The sequence below is a fragment of the Eubalaena glacialis genome, chromosome X (assembly GCF_028564815.1).
Source record: "Eubalaena glacialis isolate mEubGla1 chromosome X, mEubGla1.1.hap2.+ XY, whole genome shotgun sequence".
NCBI lineage: Eukaryota > Metazoa > Chordata > Mammalia > Artiodactyla > Balaenidae > Eubalaena > Eubalaena glacialis.
In genome coordinates, this window is record NC_083736.1 from 28,132,401 (window position 1) to 28,146,978 (window position 14,578).

Genomic DNA, 14,578 nt, shown 5'->3' on the forward strand with positions numbered 1-14,578 from the left:
AGAGTGGGGTCTCCATTTCCTACAGCCCTCTGGGACTCCTGAAAGTAAGCCCTGCTGGCATTCAAAGCCAAGTGTTCTAGGGTTTAATCTTCCTGGTGCAGCACCCTCGGGCTGGGGAGCCTGATGTGGGGCTTTGACCCCTTGCTCCTTGGGGGAAACGTCTGCAATTGTAATTTTCCTCGCATTTGTGGGTCAGCCACCTGGGGGTTTGGGTCTTGACTATTCAGTGACTCCACCCCTCCTACCCATCTTGTGGTTTCTTCTTTATGTCTTTAGTTGTAGAAGATCTCTTCTGGTAGGTTCTGGTCTTTTTCACTGATAGGTGTTCTCTGAATAGTTATAATTTTGGTGTGCCTGTGAGAAGAAATGAGCTCACGGTCTTCCTACTCCACCATCTTGGCCAATTTCCTTTCCTTAGACTTTTTGATACTTGTGATTATAAAATTATTACATGGCCATCATAAAATAAGAATAATTCTAAATATTCAGTCAAGGTTTAGAAAATAAAGATTATCTGTAATTCCATCAATTGGATATTATGTAAACTAAACTATAACTTTTGACAAAAATTAATAATATCACGTAGTTCTTACACAGTTTACTTAACCAACCCCATTAGTGATAACTTGTTTCTAATTCTTCACTGTGGCAAACAGTACCTTGACTGGATGATACATGCTTCTTTGCACACCTGTCTAATGACGTCTTTGTGAAAATTTTCCAGGACTGGACCACATTTAGACTTTGATTAAATGTTGCCAAATTGATCTCTAGCAGTGTGAGAAGGTCCCCGAACACTGGGTATTATCATTTTTCACATTTTTACTGTAGTATCTGTTCGAATAGATTCCTGTTGAATTCAAGCTAGATTAGATTAGTTCAGCATTTTATAAATTCATGAATTTTATTTAAAGCCAGCATATTAAGTTAATAAATACGTATGGTTAGATTTCTTAGATAAATAATTAAATACTAAGTTTAATGTGTATTATACAAAGGCAATATTTCAAATTCCTTCTTCAGTGAAGTCAATCCTGCTGGTGGTACTTTCTTGTGAAAATGCTGAATGTGCTGTGAAATAGTGAAGATCTCTACAAGAATTGAGTAGTTATAGTAATTACTATATTTTCTTTAACTGATTCTTATGACCTGGACCTCTAAACAGAGAAAATTACAGTGAAAGAAATCACTACCAATAGAAAATACATTAACTATATTACAGGTCTAGTTTAAAACTAGGAAATAAATAAACCACAGGTAATGCAGGGCAGAAATAAGAAATAATGTCACCAGGCGGTTCTGTCAGCAGTATAGGAACTAAGTTTGTGGAACTGATTACTTAATGACCAAAGATGAGACAGTGAAATAAATCAATGCAAGAGCAAAGAATAAAGGGGAAAGGGTAGCAGTTAACATCAGGTAATCCTAAATTTTTTAATATCCATTAAGCAAGGAAAAGGACCCTGTGAAACTATAATAACCAAATGCTATGTTTTAATACATGAAAAAAATTAAAATATACAGCTTATAGACACTCAAATATAAAATAAATTTGCCTTCTAGTAGCTCAAAATGTCATAATTGAAGTTAATTTCTCACTCTTCATGTAAGATAATAAACCAAATTCAGAAAACAAGGGATTTGCAGTTATGCATTGTTTATATTCAGTAAATCTCTTTTAGATTTTAATATTCATTTTTAAAAAGTGCATAGCAGAGGATTCTTAGCATAGCAGAGGATTCTCAAAAAATTTCAAAACTCAGTATAGGGCTTCCCTGGTGGCGCAGTGGTTAAGAATCCGCCTGCCAATGCAGGGGACACGGGTTCGAGCCCTGGTCCCGGAAGATCCCACATGCCGCGGAGCAGCTGGGCCCGGGAGCCACAATTACTGAGCCTGCGCGTCTGGAGCCTGTGCTCCGCAACAAGAGAGGCCGCGATAGTGAGAGGCCCGCGCACTGCGATGAAGAGTGGCCCCCACTTGCCACAACTGGAGAAAGCCCTCGCACAGAAACGAAGACCCAACACAGCCATAAATAAATAAATAAATAAAATTAAAAAAAAAAACAAAAACTCAGTATATTTTCCTTATCTTCAGCAAATTAATCTATTAAAAATGAATCGGGGACTTCCCTGGTGGCGCAGTGGTTGAGAATCTGCCTGCCAATGCAGGGTACACGGGTTTGAGCCCTGGTCCGGGAAGATTCCACATGCCGCGGAGCAACTAAGCCCGTGCGCCACAACTACTGAGCCTGCGCTCTAGAGCCCGCGAGCCACAACTACTGAGCCCACGTGCCATAGCTACTGAAGCCCGTGCCCTAGAGCCCAAGCTCTGCAACAAGAGGGGCCACTGCCATGAAGAAGCCCGCGCACCACAACGAAGACCCAATGCAGCCATAAATAAATAAATAAATTTAAAAATGAAACAAGTTGAGTTGAATTTTGAAATTCTCTTTTGGCAAGATAAAAACAACAAATACCTATTTAAAATTAATTTTGAAAATGTAGTCTCAAAGCAAAACACTGCCCTTGAGTTTCCTCCATAATACTGAGTTCTATACAAACATATCCATTATACTTCAATAAATTAGTTTAAAAAATTATATACACTTTAGTTTTTATGAGAAGTTTCTATACTTTATTAGAAAAGTTATCTCCAGTCGAATATGTTAAGAAGAAAGATAGCTCAGATATCCTAGAAACGTAAAATTTCAATTTTTTTCCCTATTGCTTACATATTGGTCTATGGGGCTTACAAACGGCAACACTCTTGGGCTGATACTACTAAGAATTTTGCTTAAATTTTGAGGACAGAAAAATAAAAATTTCACAAGTCAAAAATGAATCATGAATAGATTATATGCTGATGCACACTGTAAGATAGATTCTACTTAAATAAATAAAAGGCAATAGTTAATGCAAAATAAAAATGGAATGAAGGCAACTTGAAAATAAACTTAACGTATATTAAAAAGTAAAATAGCACTCTATTTAAAAGTACTGTCATATTCATTCCTTAAAAAGCTGTGTGTATATCTAGACTTCAAAAGCGAAAAGTCAGAACGAGTACTGCACAGTGAAGATGTGGAAAGTTTTACCAGAGATATTTTTGTTTACTAACAGAGACATATAAGCAACTTTGTATTCCTCACAGTCAGTTAACTGTTCTCCCCAGCCCCCAGTACCCAGCAAATCAACTCTAGTCCCAGCTAACCACAGCAAGCATCTGATGGGGGACACTGATTATCATCTGGTAAAGTCATTTCAGAAAGCCTCAAATCCATAGCTTCCAATACAGGACGTTTCCACATGGAATCTAGCACTGGAATCTAGAGTTTTGCCTAGACTGGACTTGCATTTTATGATTCTTTACATTTTTAATAGCTTTGTAAGTACTTCTACATAATAAATGACCTTTCTTATTGATGAGATCGGAAGTTTTTGAGCTGAAGTTTTCCCACAGACAACCACCTTTGTATGGTTTCCCCCTGCGTGTTTGCAGTGTGTGAGATAAGAGAACTAGAGACAGCACATGCCTCCTTGTGGATACGACACCTGTAAGGGTTTCCTTCAGTAAACCTGTGACTGTGAGAGGTCAACGTGCTGGGACGGGCAAATCTTTGTCCACTCCTATCTTAGACATATGACTTCTCTCCACTATCTGTCCATGTTGTGAATCTTGAAATTGTGGAAGTTGTAAGTGGTCAGTTACATACATCATACTTAAAGGGTTTTTTCTCACCACAGTGAATGCGACTGCGGATGAGTACCTGGCGTTTTTGAGCAAAAAGCCTCTATCACATAATTCATTTATGTGGCTTTCTTACATGAGTTTTCAGCTGGTTATACTGGGTGAACACCTTTCCACACGTGTGGCAGAGGTAGAGTTTGACTCCCTTGTATGTATACTCATGTGCCTTCTCAAGCTGCTGGCTTGTAAAACCACTTTTCCATACATGTTACCCATCAGCTTGCCCTTGGAAGACCTCTGATCCAGCTCTTTCCTGGAGCTTTCCAGCTCGTAAGGATTCTTGACACTGGCTATATTAAATACAGTGTGTTTTCTCTCAGAGTATAGTTGAACTGTGATTTTTCACATTTTCGTTTCACTGGTAAGAGTTTGCACAAAGACATCTAGTACTGGAAATGTATTTCATCAACTCAAGTTCTGAATTATTTCTTTGTGCAACTTGTTCTGTTACAAGTGTGGACAATTTATTTGCATCTAGAAATATTTCAACAGATGCATTCTCTAAAACGTCACTGAGATATCAAACTCTTTTATTCTGCCCTGTTTTCTGGGAGTTGAAAGCTTTCTTTTGAGTTTGAGATAACATCTTTGCTAAAGCCTCCTGTTGAGGATTTGCCTGAACTAAATCTGACTTTGTTTTTAATTCCAGTTTTTAATCAAGAGCTTTAGAAGTTTTTCTTCTTTCCCTTTAAGGTGGCTTGATTTGATTCAGTAATTTTTAAAGATTTAATGTCTTGCAGTTAGAAAAATGTGGCCTGTATAATTGTTCTAAAAATTGAGGTTTTCTGGATATCTTTTTTTTTTGTTAATGTTTGGTGGACATTTGAAAAAACATTTAGTTCACATGAGATACAAAATTTTATTATATGGAGATTTAACTGCCGATTATATTTCCTATTTTGTCTGTTTTGCATGTCAAAATTAGACAGATGTGTTCAAGTTTTACACACAAAATTTAGGAGAATTCTGATGTCACCTTTGTTTATTGTTTATCTTGATAGGTGATATTCTTAAACCCTCTCATCCCCATGTTTCTTTTTTCTATGTCTTACTTCTTCCTTATCTGCTGTGTTCGTTCCTTGTGGTATGCCTTATTGCATCTCCTGGATCTAGAATTCACATTTCTTATGTGTTAGCTCTTCATCTCTATCCCTTTCCTCTGAATTCTAGAATAGTTTCTCTATTGACTCAGTTTTCTGAAATCTCACTACCTATATTTTTAGTTTACAATTCCATAAAAATTTTCATTTGAAAGCAACCATCCCTGATCTGATTAATCCTTTTTGAGAGATATGACATAGCTGTAGATTTTTGTTTGGCATTAAAATTAGAAATCAAAGTTTGCTCTTCTGCTCTGATTCTGTAGAATGAAGTCCTTTTTTCAGGAGGCTTAACGTTTCCATATGTTCACTGATTTTTAAGGAATTTTTAAAAAGGTTATGTGGGTCACGCTGCTTTAATCTTTTAATCCTTAACGAAAAAGCAAGCATAAAGCTTTCTACTTTTTTCTGTAGCTTCTTCTCAGTTAGAAAAGTACTTGATTACAGAGTATAGGAAAGACAGGGAGGTTGAATGTTTTGCTAAGCATTTGTTTCTAGCCAGTCAATAAGCAAACAGCAGTGGCTGCTGCTTTTAGGTATTTACAGCAGGGTTGAAAATTGCTCCCTGGAATCTTGAGCTAGGCTAAGGAAGTTTTTCCTCCATGCTCGTATGGCAGCTTGAAGTTACTGGGTGCATCATGCTCCTTATCAATGTGGCCAAACCAGTTGTATTAAGTACCTTTCTTATTTAGTCAACTGTGGTGCAAGTGAGACAGAGGGCAGTTGCCACAGTCTCCCTGCTTTCTGACCATCACAGATCCTTCTATTTGCCTGCTGCTCAGAATCTGGGGGTCTTCATGGCCTCCGTTGGGGAGCCCAATAGACTTGATTTATAGGTTAACCTTCACTGGCAGCTAGAACTGTGGGTTCTTGATATTGGTTGCTACTGCCCTCAGTACACACACACCCCCATCTGCATCCTGTCATTTCCTACCCCCTGAGAGCACCCTTCCCTGTTCTCCAACCCTTAAAAATGTTTTCATTAGTTATTTCAGTAGAATTTGGGAAGAGAAACTCAAATTCTAATCTTGAAATAGCAGTACCCCTGCCAGCTGTGACCATTTCATTCGTTGTGAAAGTGTAGGAAAGTGTAGAGGGAATGCAAGCTATTTCAATACACTAATCCAATTTTCTCCTCCCCCAAGCCCAAATGCCTTTCAAATAAAGACCTTTTTTTTGAATCATGTACACCCAAAGCAGACTATTTTTAGTGACTTAAAAGAAGTCATAATTGGGGGATGGGATTTAGAAATGGCTATGTTAGTGGTTCTTGATCAAGGGAATAGAACTACCTCAAAACAGACTCAGTCCCCAAGAGAATAAATGCATAAACAAGTCAAAAGGAAGCAAAGTAATATAATATATAGTAAGTAGCATTTTGCTCCCGAATCACAGTGCAAAACCGAAGGAAGCTAGGCTGCATCACCTGATTTTCCTGCATTCTCTTTTTCTTACCACTAGAACATCATGAGAGGCTGGTCAAAAGCACACCCACCACTTTTCCAAAGGCAGGACAAGTGAGATGATTTGACAGCTCCAAGAGTATGGAACTGGCGAACCAGAATCTCACCCACATATCATATACCCTATTAAAACCTTTGAAACCTCCGTCACGAAACACCACCTGGATAGTGTCCTAGAGAAAGGCCAATAGGCCAAAGTCAAGTCAGGAAGTCTTTGGAGGAATTGGGGTAGGAGACAAACCACACCCAGCACACTTCCGTGTGGGCAACTGCGCGGTCAGTACCTGAAGAGAAATCATTATATGGGTAGTGGGATTACAGACAGATGATGCAGTTCTCACAGATGCCTAATTAACAAAATGAGCAGCTCAAGGAATCACCATTGTGGTCACCAGATTTGAAGTAATTTTCTATTTCAAAACAGATTGTTTAAAAGGGACAACACAGGATGTGAGAAGTGATGAGAAGGGAAAAAAGACAATAAAAAAATACTTCACATACTATTTTTAAAGTTATCTTTGATGTTCTTTCTATGTGTTACTTTACACTAAGATGTGGTGGAGGGTAACCAAGTACTTGATGAGGTGACGTTTCCTTGTAACTTCCGAGAGGGAAGGAGGGAAAGTATATATGCAGGTTAAAGATGTAAGAAACATAACAATCAATGTCAAGTATTCTATTTAGATCCTAATTTAGACATGCTTATAAAAAAACTGTGAGACCAGTTGGGAAACTTAACACTGGATATTTGATATTATCTTGTAAGTTGTGATAGATGATGCTTTGATATTATCTTGTAAGGTGTGATAGATGGTGCTTTTTAATAAACGTAAAAAAGTTTATTTACAGATGAGTTGCTAGGATGTCTGGGGGTTTGTTTCAAAATAAGGGTGGGGGTGGTGGATGAGAATATAGATGAAATAAGTCTGCTTATATCTGGATAATTTTGGAAGCCGGGTAATGAGTGAGTGGGGGATTATAGGATTCTTCTGTACTTCTGTATGTTTGCAAATTTTCTTGTATTTAAAAAATGTAGTGGGAGTGATTTTGACTTTAAATATGCCTAATCATTGAAAATACTATCTACCATAATTCATCTGCGGTATTTTCTGTGCACAAGTTGGGAAGGGTGACTACAGACCCTAGCAAGAGGAAGGTGATTATTTCCCTTTGAAAACCTAACTACAGATGACATAAAGATATAAGAAAATCACTCATTCTTTGGTAAGTGACATATATTAAAGTGGAATGAAAAATGTAAATTTTTAACATATCCCACTTTTATATAAAATTTGCTTGTTTATACTTTCACCCAATTTTTTTTTTTTTTTTGCAAGTAGAAGGGATTCTTAAATTTATTTATTTTTATTTATTTTTGGCTGTGTTGGGTCTTCGTTTCTGTGCGAGGGCTTTCTCTAGTTGCGGCGAGCGGGGGCCACTCTTCATCGCGGCCTCTCTTGTTGCGGAGCACAGGCTCCAGACGCGCAGGCTCAGTAATTGTAGCTCACGGGCCTAGTTGCTCCGCGGCATGTGGGATCTTCCCAGACCAGGGCTCGAACCCGTGTCCCCTGCATTGGCAGGCAGATTCTCAACCACTGCGCCACCAGGGAAGCCCTCACCCAATTTTTAAGTTAGAGTAATGTACTAATACTTAATAACCCAAATCTAACATTACTACATGTTCTAATAGAAGAACAGAAAAGATTAGGTTTCTAAGACAGCATATTTCAGTCCAGAAATATATGAGTATTGGAACTAGGACCGGTTTGATATTGTAAATCATTTCTAATTACACAGAAGGGATGCAGAATGTAGTGTTTGCTTTTAGTTTATTAATTTATTTCTCAGGAATCTTTGACTTTCCGAATATGTTGTTTGGAGGTACGATGCATGCATAGCCTTTTAAAACGCCTTTGTACAATTTCGCCTCAAAATAATTAAATTCACAGCACACACAGAAATCTAAGAGAGACATGGTATTTACAAGATTTAATAAGTTCTTGCTGTTTTAGGGAAGAAATTGAGCAAATCTTTTACAGTGGGGAAACATGGACAACTGGGTGTCATTATAAACAAGAATTCAGAATTGTTCAGTGTCAAAGCCACTTTTCATGGCTTTAGAAATTAAAATTGAGTCGTCATTCTATTAATCTCTGAATGCTCAAGCCATGCAGAATCTACTTGTATTAAATAATATTTGGGGATGCAAATAACAGAAAAAAAATACGCACATCTGGTGAATGAAATCATCATCAGAATTACCTTTTACAATAAGAAAATACTGTTAATAATTCTTTCAGAAAGATACAGTAGTGGTGCAACAGACAGTGCCAAATTTATTTTGATTTTAAAGTAACATTTCAATTGTCATTTTTCTCTACGGATATACAGACACACACTGTAACGACTCGTTCAAAGTCTGGACAATGATTACAATATTAAAATAAATCAATTTAAACTATAAGGGGACATCTTCACATTCCAGGGTACATCACTGATATTTTCAAAGGACAATTTTTCTATGCCTTATATTCTTGCTTTTTGTTTATACTGTCAAAAACATTACAATTACCTTTTAAAATACTATATAAAATCGAGTTGCCACAGAAAGTTGGAATATGAACCCCCTAGATAACTGGGACAAAGCAATGTCAAAACTGAAGGAAACATTGATCTCTTATAATAAGTACTGAAATTGAGACCAGCTCCTTAAAAGTTATTAAACTGCTCATCACACTCCCATTTCTTCAGGGAAATAAACAAATTAGCAACACTTTCCCCACCATCATTAATCTGCTCTAAAACTACCTTTTCTACAACGCATTTCTTTTGTTTATTTAAATTGCCGTGCCTCTGTACTCTCTCAAACAAGGTCATTATTTGAAACATTTTACAATGCTTAGAAAGTTTCTGACTCCTCTTTTACCACTTCAAACTTTTAAGAACTACTTCAAAATGTAAGGGGCAATGTACTTTAACAAAATGACAAAGGTGCTTTCTAAAAACCCAGTTTACAAAACAGTGAAATAATGTAAAATGTACAGTCAGCTCTGTGTGTTCCCAGATACATCAAACTGGTTGTATTTTAAGAAAAAAACCTTTTTTTTTTTTTTTTTACTAGAAACAAGAAGTGCACCAACTGATCCTAAAAGCATAGGCACCTCAGCAGCCAGATCCTTTTGAAAAGGCATCTTGAAAGTTGACTGAATTCTTGTTCAAACTTGTCATAGGCAAGAAGTAGTCTATATATGGGACACAGTTAAATATATCAAATTTATCAGTGTCAAATAATTTTGCTTATTTTGAAAACTGAATACAGCCTATGTTGGCGTATGAAACTTGAGCACAACCAGAAATGAACATATACAAAACTTCCTTAAAAATCAATCTCTGATGTCTCAGACCCCACCCTCTACACCTATCAAATAGACTGATTGCTCACTTTTCCTGGCAGGTGAAAACAATGATTTACTAGATCTATCACCAAAGGGCTGGAACCATGCATCTACTGTGTGATAGCAGTTCAGTATCTGGATGTATGTTCATGCAATAGTTTTAAAGTCATCTACATGGTTTTAATAAAGCATCAAACTGTTTTCATACATGCTACTTTCATTCTCAACTGACAACTGCCAAGTTAATTGCTGCCACTTCAGCATATCACTAAGAATACTGGGTAAACCTTTAGCTAGAACATCAAGCAATATATGTATTTTTCCCCTAAATTGTTACTTAATACCAAGTGGGGTTGACCATCACTAAAGAGATACGAAACCATACAAAGGCAAAAGCATCGGCATATTACAGAACAGGAGGACTGATAGACTTATTGGAGACTGGCAGACACCAGTGCTACTACGAAAGCCTTTAAAGAATGAATGCTGTTTTCGGGTCAATGCTTTTAAGCCCATCTGCTTTCTCACCTTTATTTTCACAGTTTTGCCACAGTTGTTATATGAGAGATGTTTTATCAGTGTAATTACATAGCCACGCTGACTTCGTGAAACAAGTAGATATTCTTCAGGACATTTTCCACATATGAAAAAATGTTTTCAAAGCTGCAGGTACAGTGTGAAATTATGATTTTGATGATAAGCTATGATAAGTTATTATGCCTTTGGTTTCATTACGCTATTAAGTGCAGCTTGTTTTTCCAGGTCTGCCAGAGATTACTGCTAAATTAGCATACAATGACAGCTTGAAGCTTGTGTGTGTGTGTGTGTGTGTGATAGAGAGAGGGAGAGAGAGTAGAGAAAGGAGAGAGGAGAGAGAGAGGAGAGAAGAGAGAGAAGGGGGACAGCTGGTATGGGAGAGTATATACTCCTCAGGTTATAACCTGAGGTAAAATCCTTTAGGATTAGGAAACCTACCAATTTTATTGCTGTTTATATTTACCCAAATAGGGGGAAGATTCCAAAATCCAATTCTGAGCTTGGAAGAAAAGTCAACGATGGTAAAGACCTTAATTCAGTGTCCTATTAATAATTTTCTAGTGGTGCACTTTAGTAAGCGATTTTATATGTCTTCAGTTATTTACACCCTAAAGTTCTAGTTTCATAAATAAGGAGTGCTTTAGTATCACCTGAACTGTCTGAACAAACTCAATATCATCTCTGAATACAGTATTGTTACATTTTAAAAGTTCTTAGTTTCAAAGTCCGTTGTATTCACCTTTCTCTCAGTCGTATTTCTTGACTAGCCTTCTCTTCCTCCCCAAATAATGCAGTGTGCAACTTTATGATATTGGCCAACTATAATTTTCCTCACACTATTTTGTTAACATATGTGCAAATATATCTTTATTGAACAACTAATATTAATTTTTTTCAGCTAAGTTAGGGTTATGGCACAAAGTATCATCTGTGCTGTAAACATCATGGACTCATCGCAAATTGGAAGGAGGGGGAAAAAGGCTCTAGGGACTGCAAACATTTCTTATAGAACCACAGCTGAGCTCAAGATTCCAAGTGGATTTTGGAATGGATTTACATTCAGCATACATTCACTGTGCTATTGGCAAAGCGCAGTTTTACCAGAAGGTCATTCATAAAATCATAATTTGTAAGGACTTGTTCGTTATTTTAAAAACCAGTGGCCTAATAAAAGCATGCAGTAACTTAAAAAATATATCTATTATGCGGCGTAATTAGGTCTTAGTTACCAGTGTTGGTATAGCTTGATGAATCACTGTACAAGCAAAAGGGATCTTATTACCTCTGATTGTACTTTCGAACAAAGGGCACGATATGCCTAATTCCTGACTGCTACAAATCACATTTTAAAACATTTTGTTTGTGTGTTTGAAATTACCCCTGAAAAAAGCAGCAATTACAAATACCCTTGTTATTTTGCCCCTCCCAGAAAAACATCCTCTGGTTGCTTTTCCCTGTCCTTCTCTTCTGTCGGAAGCAACAGGAAGAAGCCTGGGGAGCCTGGGTTTTCCAGAGAGCTGTGACCAGGTAAGTCTGCTCTGGCAATTCACAGTTTGTCTGCATAAACTGTAACATGTCACATCATGAATCAAAGTTCTAGTTTATAAAATAAGGGTAACTTATTTTATAAGTAACTTTAACAGCAGTAACTTTAACAATTGGGGTTGCACAGAAGAGCTCTTGACTTCTCTGTGTACATTCTTTCAGGAGTGAATCCTTTCCCCATTTCAAGTATCCCTTTCTATCTCTAACTCTGCAGTGAGTTAAGAAAGGGGGAAAAAACCCTCCCCATTTTTCCTTTATTGAGCACAAGCGGCTGCCTTGTCACCCCCCCCCCACCATGTTATCTGAAATGAAAAGGCTGGGCAGATGTACAGATTCCCCAGGTCTCCTTTGTTTCTAATGGGTGCTCAAAGTTTCACTCTCAACCTAGTGCAGACTCTTGGGAATTCAAGTGTACCGTGGCATCTCACACTGCTCACAGCGATTTAGTGCGGGGTGGTTCAGAAAGGTGCAGCTATCACAATTCCATGGAGCCCCTTCATAGTCTTCATCTCGGGGTTGTGTCCGAGGACTCTGTTTGGAGCTACTTGGCTGCTCTGAGAGCAGTTAGGAATAAAAGAGAAAAAACAGAAAATACAGTGAATTTTTTTCTAAGTATAATCCAAACGGAAATTAAAAATTACCCCCCAAAAGCAAGGAAAGTGGTATTGTGAAATGAGAAAGCCAAGTAATATACATAGCTACTAGAAATGCAGAACTAAATAGTAAGTTTATGATATATTTTCTACTTTGTTCTCAACAATTTACTTTTTTCCTACAAGTAGACAGAAGTCCAGCACAGACTACCTTCCAAGGTCGTTCTCTCTAGATAGTGGATAGTTATTCCAGCCAAGTGAAAAAAATGAGAAATGTTATATAGCATGTTAAATTAGTTCTACCTCCTAAGTCTTCCCTCACAAGTTCAGCCTGCCCATGACTCCCACCCCCCGTAGTACTAGCCATACTATATCAAACATTGATTAAATGTGTGCCTTCTTCCATGAGACTTTCAGCTCCACAATATGCATGTTTTTAATCATAATGACTTATAAGTGGTGTGACAGTTCATAAAAAACATTCTATCATAGGGTGGATGGGCATGTCGATCCTTTGATATCATTAGGGTGGCCACGCCATTCTTTGAGAAATTAAAAACAGCTGTCCCTGTTTTACAAATCAGGTTTTTCCAGGACCAGAGGTGTAGCTCCAGGAACAATCCAAAGCCCACAATCCTTTACCATTCCCAAATCCCTCCCCTATTTATCTTAAAAGAGGCTTGTAGTAGTGGCGGGGGCGGGCGGGGTGGATCTGGCCTTAAGGAACAAAGTCCACCTAGGAGAAGCTTGCATTTCTCCTCCTATGCCTTTGAGATGCCAAAGTTCTAGCTGGTCTACTCCAGGAATGCTTATCTAGGCCATTTTTAAAATGCAAATTTCGAAGGTAACTAACTCTTATCAATAAGAAAAAATAAAGGGGGGCTAGGTAACTTGGAATTTGGCTTGTCAAGGACAAATACAAATCTTAAGTGTCTTCTCTATAAATATTAGTAAAGAAGGTTTAACCATCTAAATAGGTGACCTTGATTTGTTCAATCTGCCAGAAACCCAATTTGAATCCAAACTCTTTTGTAAGTGGTGGGTTTCATATTATCGTACCTGGTTCATGGCTGAAATTTTGGCATGGGAAGTACTGGGTCTCTGTGTCTGTTTGCGTGTTTGGATGTATGTATATATGTACTGATTTTGGTAACACCACATACCTACAATCTATAAAAGAGCTCTATTTAATTGGCTTCAATGAAATTAAGCGCTTAGATAAATACTCAGAAATATAAAAGAAAACAAACCAAATGAATTTCAGGACCATGATCTAGGATTAATTTTAATGAATGAAAACAAGTTTAAGTTTGTTGGTTTAATGAATACAGACCATACAGTCATCAACATGAACTTTTATTGTACCTAGGTTGACTAGAAGTCAAGCAAGATGTTACTATTCCTGTTACAAAATTTGTCAGCAAGAAAATAAGTTGATATGATGAAACTTCTTTAAAGGTAAATGAGATGAGAGTTTTTAGGTGAACTCTTTAGGAATAATGTTTTAGGACTGCCTACACAGAACAGTTTCTCCAGATTTTTGGTAACTTGAAACTGCTAAATTAAGCAATGGGAATTCACTGAATATTCAGATCATTTCCAAATAAGATACTAGAACATTAGCTGCTAAACAAGTCTGTTTGAGTTCACTGGACATGTCTTGGGACCCACTAAAGAAAGAAATTAATTAGGTTATTAAAGAAAGAGATTAGGATATGTTCATAGTTTGTCATACCAGCATTTCCTGATTGGCAAACAGTTCATAATTAATTACTTCTTAGCTTTTGCTAGAAACTAAGGCTTTAAGGTTAAGAATTCTAATTAAAATATGTAAGTACTAAAAACTAGTAAGGAAAAACATCCTTGTATGCAAGGAAAAAGAAGGTGCATAAAGAATGAAAATGTGTTCTGTTAAGGGACTAGAAAGTAATTTTGTCATAAAGCTGGTTATGGGAAAGAAAATAAGGGAGAAATTAATACGAATATAGAAAGTTGTAGAAGGTTTGTGAGAAAAAAGAATCTTTAGAAAGGAATTCTATGGGTGGTCAGGACTAAGATTAAATTTAATTGAGTGTGGGAGGGAGACGCAAGAGGGAGGAGATAGGGGGATATATGTATATGTATAGCTGATTTGCTTTGTTATAAAGCAGAAACTAACACACCATTGTAAAGCAGTTATGCTCCAATAAAGATATTA

General features: G+C 37.2%; 1 protein-coding gene and 1 pseudogene across 3 annotated transcripts in view; both read right to left on the bottom strand.

The window, feature by feature from the left end:
* Window positions 1-3,313: 3,313 nt before the first annotated feature.
* LOC133082621 (myoneurin-like) lies at window positions 3,314-5,488 on the bottom strand (annotated as a pseudogene).
* Window positions 5,489-10,812: 5,324 nt separating this feature from the next.
* The window catches only part of TAB3 (TGF-beta activated kinase 1 (MAP3K7) binding protein 3), a 100,645-nt gene continuing 96,879 nt past the window's right edge, over window positions 10,813-14,578 (bottom strand). For all 3 annotated transcript variants that reach the window (XM_061178950.1, XM_061178951.1, XM_061178949.1), the window contains one exon: window positions 10,813-12,342. In XM_061178950.1, coding sequence (XP_061034933.1) covers window positions 12,194-12,342 — 149 coding nt within the window. In that variant the 3' untranslated portion in view covers window positions 10,813-12,193. The remainder of the gene's footprint in view (window positions 12,343-14,578) is intronic.